This window comes from Amaranthus tricolor, chromosome 17, assembly GCF_026212465.1.
Source record: "Amaranthus tricolor cultivar Red isolate AtriRed21 chromosome 17, ASM2621246v1, whole genome shotgun sequence".
NCBI lineage: Eukaryota > Viridiplantae > Streptophyta > Magnoliopsida > Caryophyllales > Amaranthaceae > Amaranthus > Amaranthus tricolor.
In genome coordinates, this window is record NC_080063.1 from 16,542,047 (window position 1) to 16,558,422 (window position 16,376).

At 33.8% G+C, this 16,376-nt stretch overlaps 2 protein-coding genes and 1 pseudogene across 3 annotated transcripts; 2 read left to right on the plus strand and 1 right to left on the minus strand.

The window, feature by feature from the left end:
* The first annotated feature begins 225 nt into the window (after nt 1-225).
* On the plus strand, nt 226-7,765 carry LOC130804103 (potassium transporter 2-like). Of its 2 annotated transcripts, none has more exons than XM_057668430.1 (10): nt 226-433; nt 540-734; nt 823-1,057; nt 1,173-1,418; nt 2,185-2,238; nt 3,756-4,016; nt 4,420-4,472; nt 4,604-4,721; nt 5,658-5,912; nt 6,444-7,765. In XM_057668430.1, exons 2-10 carry the CDS (start codon nt 681-683, stop codon nt 7,538-7,540), a joined length of 2,373 nt encoding a protein of 790 aa, XP_057524413.1. In that variant the 5' UTR covers nt 226-433; nt 540-680; the 3' UTR covers nt 7,541-7,765. The 2 variants fall into 2 exon arrangements, with proteins under 2 accessions (XP_057524413.1, XP_057524415.1); XM_057668432.1 differs by having other exon boundaries at nt 253-433; nt 545-734.
* A 607-nt stretch (nt 7,766-8,372) lies between these two features.
* On the plus strand, nt 8,373-10,435 carry LOC130804104 (uncharacterized). The gene is made up of 3 exons (XM_057668433.1): nt 8,373-8,933; nt 9,482-9,545; nt 9,959-10,435. The coding sequence occupies exons 1-3, from the start codon at nt 8,652-8,654 to the stop codon at nt 10,126-10,128; spliced, it is 516 nt and encodes a 171-aa protein (XP_057524416.1). The 5' UTR covers nt 8,373-8,651; the 3' UTR covers nt 10,129-10,435.
* A 226-nt stretch (nt 10,436-10,661) lies between these two features.
* Nucleotides 10,662-12,808, minus strand: LOC130803806 (cytochrome P450 81F1-like; annotated as a pseudogene).
* Between the last annotated feature and the right edge of the window lie 3,568 nt (nt 12,809-16,376).

The following is a 16,376-nucleotide window of genomic DNA, read 5'->3' on the forward strand; positions in this document are numbered from 1 at the left end:
CCATCAATTAACAAATACTCTATCTCTTCCTAAACAAATAGAATAAAAATCAAATAATTGAATAAAATTAATATATATATATATATATATATATATATATATATATATATATATATTTTATGAGAAAGTTGAAGAAATATTTGGATAAGATAAAAAATAATTTAAACATTTGATCAAGAAAAAATTTGACTGATTTTTTTTTTTTGTTTTGGTGTGGATGCACTACTATATATGCAAACTATGTAGCATACTAAATTGGACACATAAGTCATACTCCACATTCGTTATAATCTCTGTTTTGTGTATATTTTTTGAATATGATATGATATGAATATATGAATGTTATCTTGTTATCTATGATATGTTTCCCCAGAATTAATACAATCACCTTGCTCGGTTGTTTCTAAGATGACGTGCTAGTTGATGATGAAATGTGGGTTCTTTTCCCCATAAACTTTCTATCTTTTGTTCATTTTCACTACTGAAAAAGACTTTGTCTTCACATTTTTTTATGGTAGTTTTTCTTTGCTTTAATGAAGTGTAGGAATTTGGGAGATTCTATTCTCATATGGGTATTTCGTAAAATTGCTTCTCCATTTATGTTCTAGAAGCTTCCATAACACATTAAGCTTGTTTTCCACTTCCAAACTCTCTTTCTTCTTCTGGGTGTTGAAGGGTTTATGCACAAAACTATGGAAACTAACAGAAATTGCTGGGGTTCCAACAATAATAAGGTAAATTACCCATTTTTCATTTCAATTTTTGGGTTATATTTACATTTCTTTGTGTTTAATTTGATTTTATGGGTGAATTTTTCTGTAGGACAAATCTTGGAGGGCAGTTTTGTTGTTAGCATATCAAAGCCTTGGTGTAGTATATGGGGATTTAAGCATTTCCCCTTTGTATGTGTTCAAGAGTACATTTGCAGAAGACATTCATCATTCAGAAACTAATGAAGAAATGTTTGGTGTTCTTTCATTTGTTTTCTGGACTCTTACTTTACTTCCTTTGTTTAAGTATGTTTTCATTGTTCTTAGAGCAGATGACAATGGTGAAGGTAAAGATTGATTTGATTACTACCCAGAATTGCATTACTTCAATTAGATTGTTAGATCTTGTTTTTTGTTAGTAGAGATTGTAAGTTTTAGGAAATTTGTTGGTACATTTTTCAGGTGGAACTTTTGCCCTTTATTCCTTAATATGTAGGCATGCCAAAGTGAGTCTTTTGCCAAACAGGCAGGCATCTGATGAAGATGTATCTACTTATAAAATGGAGCACCCTCCTGAGACTAAAAGTGATTCTAAAGTTAAAATGGTGTTAGAAAAGCATAGATGCTTGCATACTGCATTGCTAGTACTGGTTCTTCTTGGTACTTGTATGGTTATTGGAGATGGACTTCTTACTCCTGCCATTTCAGGTATAATTTCGATCTGTAGACCGTGTTTTTAAGCTTAACAATGTTTTTGGATGCTAGAATTTGGAGAGAAATCGAGGGATGGGTTTTATGTTGTTTTGGTATGAAAATGGGAAAGTTCCTAATTAAATTTATTATTAATGGACAAAAATGGTAGGAAATTTAGTTTAATGAGCAAATTTAGTAATTCATGTCTAAGTGGTTAGCCCATGTTTCTATGTTTGTTCAAGGATTGCTTTAAAGGAAAAAAGGACTTTAGAAAGATTAGCATTTCCTTGAAGCACATTTACACTTTGTAGGGGAAGGGAAGGGGAGGGGAGGGGAGGGGAAGGGGGAGGGGAAAGGGAAGGGGAAGGGAAACAGAAAGGGAAAGGAAGGCAAGGGAATAATAGGGGAAGTCTCACTTGTTAGTATAGGAGAGAAAGGAAGGGAGAGATTTGGACTTCATCAAATCTCTCCCGTCCTAAAATATCCTTCCAGAATCTTCCCCTTCTTTTCCCTCCAATTGCTCCCATGACCCCATCCAAAGTGTTGACCATTAGGTGGTAATGAAAAATTGCGATCAAATTTTTTTTTATGATCAAACTTTCATTAACGTGGAAATACATGATACATATCATGAAAATTTACACTACAAATCATCTTATTCCCACCATTTAGTACCGATTACCAAACGGGCTGTTAAAGTTTTTATCTAAGTGTTGTATTAGCAATAATTCTTCAGTTCTGCTTTCTACCTCTGTTCATGTTGTATTCTTTTTTTATGTAGTTTTCACGGCGGTTTCTGGCCTCGAGTCCTTGATGTCTCATGAGAATCATCAATGTAAGCCTTCTACCTCTGGCTTTTCTTACTAGATATTGTTTTAAACTTGAATGTTTGAATGTTTTCTAAGCATAAGGATCCCGGTTGTTTATTGTTGATTTAGTCTGAATTGATGTTCGTAACATATCAAACACACACTTAGAAACATGTAAAGCTAGCATTTTGTGCATTTATGTAAATGTAAACCATACTAATTCCAACCTTTGTATTGAAATAGAAATATACCGTTAGAAACATGACATTTCAGAATGTAGTATATTTTGTTGTTTTTACAAATCAAAAGCCAGCATTTTTCGCTGCTCGTGAATTTTGTTTCATAGTATTGGATTTTTCTTGGCTTGGTGGCTTCTATAGGCATAAATGCAACTTGTCTCCAAACTTCTGTTTTTGTTCTCGTGTTTGATTTTTCTGAAAGCTTTTTTTAGGGTGGTCCACCTGATATAAATTTGGCTTAAACTTGATTACCAGTCTGGAATCATTTGATATTGAAAAAGACTGTTGGAGAATAATATCCACCTATTAAGCATGCTGAAAACCTGTAGTCTGGAATTTGATAGAATCAGTTTCCTCCCATTTCAAAACAGAATTTTTGTGTCATGATGGAAGATAAAGAGGTCAATAGTGAGACGAGTATAACATAATAACAAAAAAAATGTCAAAGCCTTAAACCCAATATAGAGTAAAAAGTTAGATGAGTATCGAACTTAGATGGAACTCTTTAATAATGAATTGGATAGAAATTCAGAAGTGTTTCATGTTCCCCTTATACAACATAATAACATAGGGTAGTTTTTTTTTTTTTAATCATCAACCTTAGAAAAAGATCCATATGTGAATGTAAGTAACAAAGTTTACCGTACATGTTATTCGAAAGACAAAAGTTGGGATAAAAGTGATAGTTTATGTTTTTTCTATGGATTCTTCATTTTACCTCACGTTCTTGTATCTGATCCCCAATACTCGAACGTGTAAGATAGTCCGACAATTCTATGTATGGCAAAACTCTTTTAAAAATTTCCGTGTTAGTTACTTAGCTCCATTCTCGAGTAATTGTAGCATAGGTTTACATAAAAGGACACTTATGAATAGCTCAAAAACTAGAAGACAAAGAATTTTAGATGATAGTAATATTTCAAACCAAAAAGCATATTACATGAATTTGTTACAAGGGTGAAGGAGGTGATACTTCTTGTATGTAGTTAGAATCAAATTCTTGTCACAAGGGTGAAAAGAAAACTTGTTAACGTTTTGGCTAACCTATGATTTTCAGATAAATACTACATTTTATTTATCTCGAAAGATAAATTTTTTTTGAACCAAATAATATTACACCACATTTGAAAACTCACTAACGATGACTTAATTGTATATAATGGCACTAAGTAACGAGTTTTGACTTAGTCGATGTCATAGTTTCATGGATCACATGATTATTTAAGACTATACTCGTAGCCAAAAGATTTTATAATTCCTTATAGTTGAACACATTGTAATACTATCTGCACCTTCATTTGCAGATGCTGTTATTCCAATTACATGTTTCATTTTAGTCTGCCTCTTTGCCTTGCAACACTATGGCACACATCGAGTGGGATTCGTCTTTGCACCTATAGTTTTGATCTGGTTACTATGCATCAGCGGTCTTGGGTTATACAATATTCTTCATTGGAATCCACGTGTTTATCAAGCTATTTCGCCATATTATATGTACAAGTTCCTGAAGAAAACTACAATAAGTGGATGGATGTCTTTGGGAGGTGTTCTGTTGTGCATTACAGGTGAAAATTCATTTTTGTAATGTTTGCAAATGTAGTCGCCTAGTCGGTCTTTACTATGGTGCATTTTGAAGCCATGCATTATTTGAAATTGAACTCGTTTGGTTCTCTTTTACGTCTCCAATATTTACAAATTATTAAACTTCTGATTACCTTATATTTGTAGTCACCTAGTCGGTCTTTACTATGGTGCACATCATCTTTAATTTGTCGATGTGGGAGAAATCATCCCAACAAAGTGTCAATCGGAAACAACCTATTTGTTGTCAAGGTTGTGTACGTCCCAACCCCCATACTCCATAGTTGGGAGGCTAGGAGCCATTTACTGGCATTGGGGTAATGGAATGTTGTTAGAGTTAGAATTTCCTTAATTTAACACAACAAGCTTCTAAATCTTTCTTTGCAGGTTCTGAAGCAATGTTTGCTGATTTAGGACACTTCTCTTACATGGCAATACAGGTATGTTTAACAATTTTCATGCTTGAAGAGTTCAGTTGTGTGAAATCTATGTTGCATGTTACTCTTCGTTGAATTTGATGCACCGTGCACGCAGCTACAAATATGATTTTTTGACGGTCTATTACTCGCAGATTGCTTTCACTTTTATGGTATATCCTACATTGATTATAGCTTATATGGGTCAAGCAGCCTATTTGTCCATGCATCACGAGAATGTTGATGTTATCAGTTTTTACCTCTCAGTTCCAGGTACCTTCTTTTTCATGCATTTACTTTCTTTTATCTAAGCATGTTGTTTCCACGATTCAGAATATACGTGAAGCTGTATTTGACGTGTTTGATTGCCTCTTGGTTATTATATGGGTAGGCTATACCCGACCTCCTTTTAATATCCCATCTAGACAAGAGCTAGTTAATGGGTATTGAGTAATGCATGGTGTGGTTATTTGTTTCTAACATACTCCCTAACACGGGAATTAGTACTTGGTCTCAGTCCCCATGAACGAGCATTGCAATTTACAAAAAAAACTTTACGATACTTGCCTTCTTCTATCCTATCTCCGTTCTACACTACTACATTAAGGGAGAATGAATTAGGAAATCTAACAACAATAACAAAGTGAAAGTCTTAATCCCGAAAGATTGGAATCAACTACATGAACTAATATGTCGGTTTCAATGGTCGTCCACATGGATTCTTCTACTCCATTCATTCCGATTTTATACAACCTTAGTCTGTAAGTCTAGATCCTTCATATCCTTTTCCACTCATGCCCCCATGTTATCTTTGGTCATCCTTGCTCTCTTTTTAAGTCCCTAGCGTCCAACTTTCTATCTCCTTACTGGTTTTCTATACCTCATCTTTGCACATGTTCAAACCATCTTATTGATTTCTTTCATCTTTTCCTTTAATATTTCCAACTCTTAACCTTTTTCTTATATCTTTTTTTCGAAATCTATCTCTTAAGGTATGCCCACTCATCCATCAAAGCATTTGATCTTTCTAAAAGCCCATCTTAAGATGAACACCTTAGATCTCCGAGTAAATCTCTTGGTTCTCTCTAATTTCAAACCGAGGCACTGGAAAACTAATATTCTGGAACTGCATATGCAATATCCCAAGATTTTACACAGCACAATTTCTTTTAGGAGCGAGACAATTGACATTGAAACTTACACGTGCAGAAAAAGTCAAATGGCCAGTAATTTTAGTAGCAATTCTTGCTTCAGTTGTCGGGAGCCAAGCAATTATAAGTGGAACATTCTCTATTATTAACCAAAGCCAATTACTTGGTTGTTTCCCCCGAGTCAAAGTAGTTCACACGTCAGATAAGATACATGGCCAGATATACATTCCCGAGATCAACTGGATTCTGATGATTCTCTGTATTGCTGTTACGATTGGATTCAGAGATACTAAACACCTGGGAAATGCATCAGGTAATCTTCACATTTCTTGTGTTAAATTTTTGGTATGAAATAGGAATTTTTTTCTTTTTATCTTTTCATGGACATAGGGGGTGTTCAATGGGCCAGCCTCCCATTTTGAGCCCTTATCTAGCCCGTTTTAGAAGGTTTGGCCGGGTTGAAAATGGACTGTGCCAAAAAGGGCTTAGTAAGGGTCGGAAACGGATCCTTTTAAATAGCATAATTAATAGATAATTTATTATTAAAAATGATAACGCTAATAGGAATTATTAATGTTTCTACAATTTAATTATTATAAATTAATCAATGGGGATTATAGTAATTTTAAGCAACAAAAGCGGACCGGATTGGGTCGGGCTGGTCTTTCAAAGCTCAACTCATATAAAGTTTAGAGGCCCTTATCCAATCCGACCCATATTTACTTAAACCCGGCCCGCCCCGACCCTTATCCGACCCATTGAACACCTAATTGGGAACCATATGGGTATCACCTATCAGCAATTCCTTGCTGAAAATGTTAAAAATTTCTTATCAATCTTGCAGGTTTAGCAGTGATGACAGTGATGTTGGTAACGACATGTCTCATGTCGTTAGTTATTGTTCTATGCTGGCATAAACCTCCTATTATGGCTCTATGTTTCCTTCTCTTCTTCGGTTCAATCGAAATCCTGTACTTCTCAGCATCTCTGGTGAAATTTTCAGAGGGAGCGTGGCTTCCGATCTTGCTAGCCCTCATTCTCATGACCATCATGTTTGTATGGCACTACGCCACCATCAAGAAGTACGAATATGACCTTCACAACAAAGTCTCTTTGGATTGGCTGTTAGCCTTGGGTCCAAGCCTAGGAGTATCGCGGGTCCCAGGCATTGGTATGGTCTTCACTGACCTCACATCTGGCATCCCTGCCAACTTCTCTCGGTTTGTCACCAATCTTCCTGCCTACCACAAGATATTAGTTTTCGTGTGCGTGAAGTCGGTTCCTGTTCCCTACATTCCCCCGGCTGAGAGGTACCTTATTAGCCGTGTGGGCCCCCCAGCTCACCGCTCCTATCGATGCATTATCCGGTATGGGTACCGTGATGTCCACCAAGACATAGATTCCTTTGAATCAGAGCTAGCTGCAAAGTTAGATGAATTCATCCATTTTGACTGGGCCCAAAATCATAAAGACGATCAACAATCCTTCGAAAATGCTGACGCCCAGATTGACGAACCTAGTATGTGTTGCTTAGCAATTACAGACACCATCCGATACTCTCGTGAACCCCCATACGACATCGATGAAGACCCACAACCAGCAAGTGTGTCCATCGGACTACCAACAGTTGAGAGCATGGGGGATATCATGGAAATGAAGCCCATTAAACGAGTGAGGTTCACCAATGAAGCATGGGGATGTAACGAGAAAGAAGCACAAATGCTGCGAGAATTAGACGATCTTTGGGAAGCTCGGCAAGCTGGAAGTGCATTTATAATAGGACATTCTCATGTTAGAGCTAAACAAGGATCATCTTTTCCGAAGAGAATAGCCATAAATTTTGGGTACAATTTTCTAAGAAGGAACTGTAGAGGACCCGATGTTGCACTTAGGGTACCGCCAGTGTCGCTGCTCGAGGTTGGCATGGTCTATGTCGTTTGAGACTGTGATAATGCTATGTAATTAGTTTTTCATGGTCGGTTTTGTCGATACAAAAGAAAGGAGAGGGAGGACGAAGTTTTTTTTGCAATGTTGTAAAGAACGTTAACGGACATGTCTACTTGAAAGAAATGCTTCTGTACAGTTGAATGATAATCTTCTGAGTTTTTCTTCAGTATGTAGTTTATTCTTCCTGATATTTGAGAGAACCTTTTCTTTCGTGATCAATAAGCACAGAGATGGAACTTGTAGCCAAGGCCCAAGGAGCCATGGTTTCCTTTTTTGATTGCAATTTTTTCTGTTTCAGAGCGAATGATGTAATCATCTTACTCAATGTATACCGCTCACAAGAAACTATGTTCAAAGTGTAAGGAGAAAATGAAAGTGGCAACCTGTACCCATAAATGTTAAACGTTCAACACCAACAATTTGTTTCATGAGGGAATAGGAAGAATTGAAAATGGAGGAATTTGAAGAGATAATTTTCTTTGTTTGGATATCAATTTTAGAGGGGAAAATTATATTAGGAAAGAATTTAATTGAATCAAATTCCTGTAAATGAATCTCTTCAAATGTGGAAAGATTTGGAGGAAAAGTCTATATTAAAGGCATTATTTGATAATTTTGATCGAATTGTTCTGTCAGTTTTTGGCGTTTGGCTTTTGATTTAATTGAACATTCAAAAATACGTTTTGCGATAAGTTGCTTTTAAGTTTTCCAAAAAAAGTCAATTAAACCGACCAAATAAACACTCTCAATGATATAAACATAAATTTTGACCCTCATAAAGATATACAATAATAAATCTTCTCCACAAGAAATCCTTAAAAAGAATTTTTTTTTTTTTTTTTTTAGTTTATTTCCAAGGAGAGGAAGTTGTGGTTAGAGATTCTTAATAGATATTTCCAAAATATATATTCAACACACAACAAGAACCTCTCAAGTAAAGCTTCTCAATATAAGTAGCAATCTAAATAGCCACGTCTACTCTCTACCCCAACCAGATCTTTTAAGTGGTAACTAATTTCCCACATATGTGTGGTTCTTGTTATATATATAATTATATATACTCTTAATACAATCATCTAATAACAAATTAAGAAACTAAACCATAATGGGACTTAGAACTTTGCCTTTATCATCTTCTCAAAATGGGCTCTTTCAACAGTCATTAGCTCCTCAAACCATGATTAGCCTTAATTATAGAGAAACTTATAGATTTAGAGTAGTCTCGGCGAGAAAGGAAGACGAGGAGCCAAAGAAGAAGAAGCAATCGTTGTTTACAAGTGTGACTGATGCTTTGGATTTTGCTCAAGTTAGATCAGCTGAGGATGCTCAGCTTCTTGAAGATGCTAGACAAGTCACTCAGTCTGGCAGCCGGATGAGCCGCGAACAGGTTTTCTTTGTTGTTTCTTAACTTTTTTTTGTTGAATTTCGTGGTGATTTGACATAGGCATGTGCACGACTTGCTGATGGCCCGACAAGGCACAACCGCACAACCCACTAACTACGACAATGGGCTATGAGCATGCCATGATCACATTTATGTGGGATTGGAACGACATGACATGACATGTGTTCTGCAACTAATCATTTTAGGGAGGAATATGAAAATATATAAAAAATTGTTTTGTGGCTCATGGCATGACCCGACAAAGGTTTATATGGCCTGTGTGCTCATGTGGTGTCATGGACCATAGTTTGAGCCTTTGAGGATGGCCCGCACGGGGTGACATGTTATTGTACATGACCCGCCAAGCATTGGCGCTTCTCACAGCGGCCGGACAAAGTACAAATACGACTTGTTATTGTACAATACATGACTTGCTAGGCATGTTGCCCGCTTGAAACCATCGCACGAATTCTATATTTTATAGCTCAATAAAACCATATCGAGTTATATAAAACTTATAATTACCAATTGTTCCATTTATTTTGATGTAGTATGGAGCTCTTCGAAGGAAAATTGGGGGAACATACAAGGATTTCTTCAAGTCATACGTTGAAGGTAACAACAATTTGTTAGATTCTATCAATAAACCAACTCAACCAAAAGTTTATGCTGATGGTTGAAACCCTATTATATATTATATACTCTAACACATTCCCTCACATGAGAGTCCTTTGGGTTAGATACAAAAAGTGTGGATAGAGCACAAATCCTGCTCATAGTTGGCGCTAAATATTATTCCACTTTAAATGAAGGCTAATTGAGATTCAAAAATGTAACCTCTTGTAACACTGACTTCTATATCATATCAAGAAATCAATTCAACCAAAAACTTAAGCTAATGATTGAAACACCGTGATATATTATATACTCTAATAGATTAATTCATAAATTGCAATTATGATAATTTTGCAATCAATCTTTTATGCTAAATTAACTTATTTCGAATCGGGTTTTATGGGGTCATACAGTGGATGGGCAGTATGTGGAAGAAGGATGGGTTGACAAAACCTGTAAAGTATGCAAGAAAGATACAGCAGGTGAAGCAAGACAAAAAGACAAGCTTGGTAGATATGTTCATGTTGCATGTTTAGAGAAAAAGAGTTCGGGCAATTTTTTCACTAATCTCTTCTTTAGATGATCAAAGGAGCTTCTAATATTCAGCTCCATACAATTTTCAATTTTGTTTTAGATTATACCATAGCAATGTATATTTTTTATGTAATTTCGTACCCATTAATGTGGCTATCAATTTTGACTGATAAATTGGTTATGAAGGATAGATTCAAGTGTTAATCGAAATTAATTAGTTGATCGTTAATCTACACCATAGATATATCAAAGAATGTCCTCTCACACAAGTGCCGTGGATATATAGGTTAGACTTTTTTCTTGTATGGATGAATGATTTGGATTTTGTATTATACTCGCTCTGTTTCCATTTGATATTTTTATGTTGTTTATTAAAGTTTTCAAAGTATGTGTTTGAAATAGTAAGGCAATCTGATTTAATATAATTATATATGACATATCCATCTATTATATTACTAGTTACAATTACTTAAAATATAGCCTTATTTCATCAAAAATGATGATAGAAGCAACATAGCATCCTCGTAAAGGGAGGGTTTGAACATTTATTTACTTATGTACTCTTAATACGATATGCATATATTAGAGTTGAGAAAGGAGATCCATCATGCAAGGACGAGGGCAACACTTAACATAAAGAGGTTCAAGCTTATTCAAGAAAATAACACCATTTTCTTTCATATCCACCAATTCTTCACCAACTCTTTCCCATTCAAAGCACTGAATTAATATTGCCATTGCTAACCAAACAACCCTTCCAGCCAAATTCTCCCCTGGACAAGTCCTTCTCCCTATACCAAAAGGCATGAATTTGTAGCCTAATCTATTCCCTTCAACACCCACAAATCTCTCTGGCTTGAATTTTCGTGGCTCCTCTCAAATCTTGGGATTATTGTGTACCGCCCAAATGTTGTAGACGAGAATTGATCCTTTTGGTACATGATAACCCCCAACTTCGCAATCATTTATGGATTCGCGAAGTAAACCTAGAGGGCTCGTAGGATACATACGTAATATCTCGTTTACTATGCACTGGATGTAAGGAATGTTGTTCTTATCCGACTCTCCGACTAAACGTCGGTGTCCTACATGTTCATCGATTTGTGCTTGTGCTTTCTTGAGAATTTCGGGGTGGTTAAGGAGAAGTGAAAATGCCCATACTATTGCTGCTGCTGATGTTTTAGTTCCACCTTGGAAGAGCGACTGTTAGGTAGCATAAGACACAAATTAGACAGTGTATATTATTTTACATTGTGCAGGATGGTAATTTTAGTAAAATTATTAGTCATTATGTTTTGGACGGATTACTTTTTAGTCGGTTTGAAAGTTGGTTTTTAAGTCAAAATTAAAAGGTTATTAGGTGTATCTGACAAATAGTCGTTGGTTAGAAGGGTTAGCAAGAGCAGTTGCTTGATTCGACCATTAAAAACATTGGCTGATAAATCAGTAATTTTTTGACAATCTAACCGGTGAAAAAGCATAAAGCAAAAATCAAAAGCCAAGCAAAATGTTAATAGTATTACTATTTACCAAATACACCCACTAAAAGTTGTTTTTTTAAATAGTTTTTTTTCCCTATAAACTGTCGTTAGCCAACAACTAATTGTTATATAACATTTTATATAACTGGCATAAGCAATTAATTTAATAGTAAACAAATCAGTCAATAAGACTTTCATTTGGTCAAACCAATAAAATTTAATTAAAAATCATTCATCAAAAAACCAATGCATAAATTAGAAGCCCATCATCATAAGTATCAATGAAGTATTAAAAAAATAACTAAAATAAGATATAAACTAACCATTAACAAACTTCCAATCATCTCATCATTATAATAAGTAGGATCTTGTTTTTGAAAAGACAATAATGCATGCAACGTTGATCTCTTTCTTTCTTCTTTTAATCTTCCCTCTTTCTCCATCTCTCTATGCTCTTTCAAAAACACGTTCATTATCTCATCCTTCCCTTCCTTCATCATTTTCAATGTCTTCTCATATGATGTCCCAAAAATAACTTTCAACCACTTCAAAATTGGCATGAAATCTTCCAAGGTTGAAACTCCACTATTAACACTAAAACTCTTCTTGAACCTTCTACAACTTTCTATCCGATCCCTTCCTTCCCACTCCCATCTTCCTCATATATACTCCTCCCAAGTAACATCTTAGTCATAAGGTCCAAGGTGAGTCCAAAAAGGAGAGGCTTCATCTCTATTATTACACCATTTTCACTATTATTTTGTAACATCATCATCCTATGCAGAAAAGATCGGGCTACATTGGCTCGAATTCCCGCAAGGTTATGTAGCCATTTTGGTGAAAGAACCTCAACGGCTACAATTTTTCGTAAATTTTTTCAATGGGTTGGGGCCCACCCAATACTAGTAAAATTATTTCCAATATATTTCCCATGTGGGACATTTCTTGGTCTATTAACAAAAATATCATTTTTGACTAGGCTTTTCTCTATTGTGACGGAGAAGAAACCAATACAACATGTCTAGATCCGATCTTTAAGTAAAGGATCTGACCATATTTGGCCGCGAACGAGGCTAGGGAGCGATGGAGCGGCTTTTTAAAGAGGTAGAGGTGGCCGATGAACGGAACCGCCGGAAATGGACTTGGTGGTGGTTTAAACTTGGAACGTAGGATTATATGCTTAAGGCCAACGTAGGTTACCAATAAAGTTGCCAAATACTTCAAAAGTAGCATAATGGTATCATCCATGTTATTTACCCACTAGTAAAAACTAACCAAAAATTAATGTAGGATATTTCATATACTCATATGTCACAATTGTTAGTGACTAGAGACCTTGTTTTTTTATGAGTAAATGGAACTGCTATTTATACTGCTAGGGAAAATCATGTATATATCTAAATTTAGCTTGTATTTTGATTCTTTAAACTTGCTTATAATTTATTATTTTTGATTGAAATTTTTTATACTATTATAAAAATAGTTATATATATATATATATATATATATATATATATATATATATATATATATATATATATATATATATATATATATATATATATATATATATATATATATATAATTTGTTGTCAATTAATCTCTCTTATGCTTTGGTTTGTTTAGCTTAATTTTAGGAAAATCAGTTGAGATAAATTGTACTTAGGATTCGAATCCGCAATCTACTATCATATATAAATAGTTAATCTCAATTCAATACTACTAAACTGCAATATTTATATTTGAGTTGTGAGTTTGAATTATTTTCTTTAAAACTTTTTTTTATATTCTTTATCAGTTTACCTTTAACTCCAACATCCTTATAATTAATCTACTACCATCAAATAACATTTTTAATTAATTGATAGGGTATGGTATGATAAGAAATCTGGAGTAGTTTAGAAATCCAATAGTTGTTGAATTATTTGATAAAGTATATGAATTTTATGAGGTTGTCACTATTGATTTAATTAACCCTTTTTAATGTTGTTAATCTCATAATATATTATATACTCAATCAGCTCTCATCATATGAAAACTGTTTGAATTACAAGTAAAAGAAATATCTATCGACCTTAGCTTATACCTGAAAATGAGAGATTTAAATTTGTGACTTTTCATCACGTTGGCTTCAAATACTATATCAAGGAAGCAACTCAACCAAAATGTTAAGTTAAAAGAAAAAATCAAAATAAAAATACTAACTTTGAGGGTTTAATTTTATAAAGCTCAACTTTAAATATTACTCCTTCCTATTCACCTTAAGTATCTCATTTTCTTATTTGGTCAAGTCACTCTAAATGTCTCATTTCTATTTTGGGTATATTATCTTTACTAATTTACCCCTATTAAACTGAACTTTTTCACGCCTTTACACCTACTAACCCCACTTTACCCCTATAAAAATTTAAAAACACTATACTTTTTTCTTTCACATGTGATCCCAGTTGACCACCTAAAAAATAATAAAAAGTCAAATGGGACTCATTGAATAAATAGGAGGGAGTATTTTAAAATTACTCTGACCTTTAGAGGCATCTTATTATTAAATCTCCGACTTTGAAATATCATAAATATCTTTACTTCTTAAAAAATTTAAGAAAAATTTGCATGGACCATAATTAATTAATGTCACGTATTCATTTTTACCTTTTATCATGATAGATTATAAATTTTAAAATAAAATAACCCTTAAAATTGAAATTTTTAGTTAAAAATACAAAGTTAGAATTTTTATAATTATTACATCTAATATTGAGAGTTTTAATATTAATTTCTCATATCTTAAAGTTGTAGATTCCAATTTCACCGGATCAAATATTATTCAAAAACAATCTATCGAAATTTCTTAGTCTCTTACTCCATTTTCTTATCTTAATTATCTTTTTAGGTTGAATTGAAGTTCCGAATTTATATAAGACACTCTATTATTGTCAGTTTTTAGCTGGAATCACGTTTAGTATACTTGTCTTGCCTTTAGACTTTTAGCTAGGAAACTTGTAAAAGTTCCATTGTAAATTTTTTTAAAAAAATACCATTTTTCCATATAAAACCCAACCTCACGAAAATCTATATGTTTAAGCATATATAATATAGACTTTTATGATAAAAATAAGATTCGGAGAAAAATTTTTATTTTTCAATTTATGTAGAGACACTGGGAAAGAATAAAGATTATGTAAGTACACATTAAAAAGACAGTAAGTTTGATGATCAGAAAGACGGATTCTTAAGAAACCGACTGATATAATTATACTTGCAAAAACAATCAAACATAAAAAATAAAATAATGTGAAAACAAAAGCTAAAATCCAAGGCCGTTCCTAGGGTAGTTATGAGGTGCGATCACTTAGGGCCCAGCTTATGAAGAAGCCCAAATTGAATTAATCCATATAATTAAAAATTATTATTTATATAAGTAACTCTTAACAAGAATCCAACTTGCAATATTAGGTTTTTTAATTAACTGCATGACTACTGCACTACATAATTGAAGAAAAAATAACTAAAATTTTAATTATATATAGATCCTTTTATTTTTCTCTTTGAGCCAGAAATGACATTGCTAAAATCAAAATTTAAAAGGGTGCAAAAGTAATTAATGTGGGTAATAGAGTTGGACAAAAAAGGTGGATACAATCAATGAATAAATGTGCAAGTAAACAAAATTGTTGGCATGAGGTTGTTGGAAATACTTTATATTTGACAAGATTTCATATTGATAAATTAGTGGGTTGTTGACTTGTATATATATTGAGTAATTTAATCTTCTTACTACTATATGGTTTTGGGAAGCAATGAATCTCACAAAATGTATGTGCAAGTCAACGCTCATCCCCGTGGGTTTGTGGGCCTGAGCCCACGGGTGCCCCGTGTCCACACGAGTGGACCACGGTGAAATTATGTGAGGAATTGTCACAGCCTAATATAGTATCAGAGTCGAAGGTGGTTCTTAGTATGATGTAGCTCACATGTGAGGGGGAGTGTTGGAAATACTTCACATGTGAGACAAAATCCCACAACGATAAACTAGTGAGTTGTTGACTTGCATATATATTGGGTGGGCTAATCTTCCTACTACTATATGGTTTTGGTAAGCAATGAATCTCGCCAAGTGTATGTGCATATCAATGCTCATCCCCTTGGATTTGTGTGCCCAAACCCACGGGTGTCCGGTGTCTACACAAGTGAACCACGGTGAGATTATGTGATGAATTGTCACGGACTAATACAGGTTTCCAAGAATATGTTCACTCTCCCTATCTACTTAACGTGTCTCAAATTTTATATTCCCATAATTTGGATCAGAATATAAATGTCATTTTCTTTGCTTTCTCGTCAATTAGAATAAAATAATAGATTATTATAATCAAATATTATTTCATCCCTTTGAATAAACATGAAAGAAATATGGTAGACGCATTTTTAAGAAAAATTTTGATATTTAATAATAAATAAAGATAGGTAATAATTAATGAACTGTATGAATGGCTTTTTATTATAGAGTACGCTCAGAGAAAAGGAGGTATGTCATAATCGAATCGATGATAAGACAATACTTGCTTTATTAAGAATAAAATAAGACTTAATTTAATTATGTATGAAACCAACAGAAAGTTTGAAGAGATTTAAAGAAAATAGCAAAATATTTTTAGAAAAATAAAAGGATAGAAAATAAGTTAAACGAACTTAAATAAGAAAATGTTAAATTGGTGTAACGTAGAGGAATATACATCATTTTAATTAGATTGATGATATTCACCTCATTATTTTTAAGTTTATACTGAATGTTAAATAGATATAAGATTTTCAAAAA